This window comes from Arachis ipaensis, chromosome B08 (genome assembly GCF_000816755.2).
Source record: "Arachis ipaensis cultivar K30076 chromosome B08, Araip1.1, whole genome shotgun sequence".
Taxonomy (NCBI): domain Eukaryota; kingdom Viridiplantae; phylum Streptophyta; class Magnoliopsida; order Fabales; family Fabaceae; genus Arachis; species Arachis ipaensis.
The window spans coordinates 35,010,675-35,013,195 of record NC_029792.2 but is presented as its reverse complement, the minus strand read 5'-3'; the positions used below and the strand labels follow the sequence as shown (position 1 = coordinate 35,013,195).

General features: G+C 35.6%; 1 protein-coding gene across 1 annotated transcript in view; it reads right to left on the bottom strand.

Moving 5' to 3' along the window:
* Window positions 1-1,913, bottom strand: part of LOC107610919 (LRR receptor-like serine/threonine-protein kinase FLS2) — a 9,871-nt gene extending 7,958 nt beyond the window's left edge. The window contains exon 1 of the mRNA XM_016312896.2: window positions 1,297-1,913. Within this exon, the coding sequence (XP_016168382.2) occupies window positions 1,297-1,699 (403 nt within the window). The 5' untranslated portion in view covers window positions 1,700-1,913. The remainder of the gene's footprint in view (window positions 1-1,296) is intronic.

The window sequence follows — 2,521 nt, the reverse complement described above, 5'->3', positions numbered from 1 at the left end:
TGCTTTTGACGATAGGGATGCTAGCCGAAGCCCCCCCACACTCACTCGTCAAAACGCGTCATGCTAGGGAGAGGTATCCACACCCTTATAAGGCATGCTTCGTTCCCCTCCCCAATCGATGTGGGCCTTACAATCCACCTCCCTAAGGGAGCCCAGCGCCCTCGCTGGCACATCGATCCGGGTTCTGGCTCTGATACCATCTGTAACAGCCCAGACCACCCGCTAGCACGATATTGTCCGTTTTGGCACACAAGGCCTCACGGTTTTGCTTTTGACAATAGGGATGCTAGCCGAAGCCCCCCCACACTCACTCATCAAAACGCGTCATGCTAGGGAGAGGTATCCACACCCTTATAAGGCATGCTTCGTTCCCCTCCCCAACCGATGTGGGCCTTACATCGGTTGGGGAGGGGAACGAAGCATGCCTTATAAGGGTGTGGATACCTCTCCCTAGCATGACGCGTTTTGACGAGTGAGTGTGGGGGGCTTATGCTATCATCCCTATCATCAAAGGCAAAACCATAAGGCCTTGTGTGCCAAAGCGGACAATATCGTGCTAGCGGGTGTCTAGGCTGTTACAGATGGTATCAGAGGCAGAACCCGGATTGATGTGCCAGCGAGGGCGCTGGGCTCCCTTAGGGAGGTGGATTGTAAGGCCCACATCGGTTGGGGAGGGGAACGAAGCATGCCTTATAAGGGTGTGGATACCTCTCCCTATCATGACGCGTTTTGACGAGTGAGTGTGGGGGGGTTTCGGCTAGCATCCCTATCGTCAAAAGCAAAACTGGGAGGCCATGTGTGCCAAAGCGGACAATATCGTGCTAGCGGGTGGTCTGGGCTGTTACAACTCCACTCTCAAAAGTAGTTATACAATATGCAAGAATATTTATTCCAATTTCAACCCTGAAATATAAAAAAAAATAAAAAAAAAAACTTTTCCTTATCACAAAAGTTAAAAACAAAATATCATTTAAATCACTAAGGATCAAATAGTAAACAATTTAATTAAGCTTTTTTTTTACATAAAATTTTATGTTAAAATCAACTTATAAATAAATTATTTTGTATTAAAATTTTTGTCATAAAAATATTATTTTAAAGTTATTTTCCTAAATTAAAAGTGATAAAATATTTTTTAAAAAAAAAAGAAGTCAAATTTTTTGGCATTTTCAAAAATTTTTAAATAATTTTTTAAAAAGTTAAAAATATATATGTAATTTTTTTTTATAAGTCAAAAAAAAAAATACAGGCTCTAAAATAGTTCATCAATAATTAATGGATTAGACTAGAGTGTACCGGGCTTCGAAATGAATTCTCCAAAACAATTGTAGGATAAATTAAGAGTTCTCAGTTCTCTGAAGGACAGAAACATGGTCCCATTTAAGGTTGGAGAGCCATCACAGTCATATTCTCCGTTGTCATCCGGCAAAGAACCAAGTTTATAGAGAGCATAGAGTGAGAGATGGATGACGCGCCCCGAAGAGGGATGACAAGTGACGCGCTCCCAATCGCAGCAGTTGTTGTTAGGGCCATCCATCCAAGAAGGAAGCAATGAATCATTAGAATAAGCAGCCTTGAATTCAAGCAGTGACCTCTTCTCTTCTGTAAAGCAACCATGGCTATTGATACTCCCATACAATTGAATCAGTGCTATTGCTCCCATCAATACCACCCATGGCTTCTTCCAAGGACACTCCATCTAAGTCAATCAATTAGCCTGCTACTGATCACGGTTTGAGCAAGTTTAGCACGAACAAGTCAAAAATTTGTAATAAGCAAAATGAAATAATTTTTACCCTTCATTATTGAAGATTCATTTGGTCCATATATAAACGTCCAAGTTGGAAACAATTTGTGCATGATAGTGACAAGTAGGCACTGTTATTTGTAAGAGAATTTTGAAAAGAATAATACTACCACAAAAAAGTGAAATTTTGATTAAAAAAAAAACATTAATTTTTTAAGTAAAAAAAATTTCACCAAAATAAATGTTGTCTGATTTATTAAAAAGGTTGAGAATTAATATTTAATTTAAAAATATAAAATAATTAATTTTTAAAAGATTTAAAATTTATTATAAAAAATAAATTAGGTAAAATTTAGATATTAATTTATAGACATCATAAAATTGATCATTTAATAAAAGTGTTTATTTTTTGTTTTATTTTACCCTTTAGCATGGATACTTCGCTGAGTTATCGTATCCGCGTGTCGGACATATTTAGAATATGACACTCGTTCGATAAACGTGTTTATTGTGTTCAATTGTGTCTTAACAAAAAATAAAAAAAATTTCTCTAGACTTTAGACATTCATAAATATAATCACGTGTTTGCTAATCTAACTTTTATTTTCAACATGTATTTTTGAAATGAATTTAAAAATAATATATATTATTATTTATTAAAATATTATTGTAATTTATGTAAAAAATATTTTATATTTTATATATATACACCGTATTTTTATATTTTAAAAAATTTAAAATTTATGTATTCGCGTGTCCCATATTTTATCATAT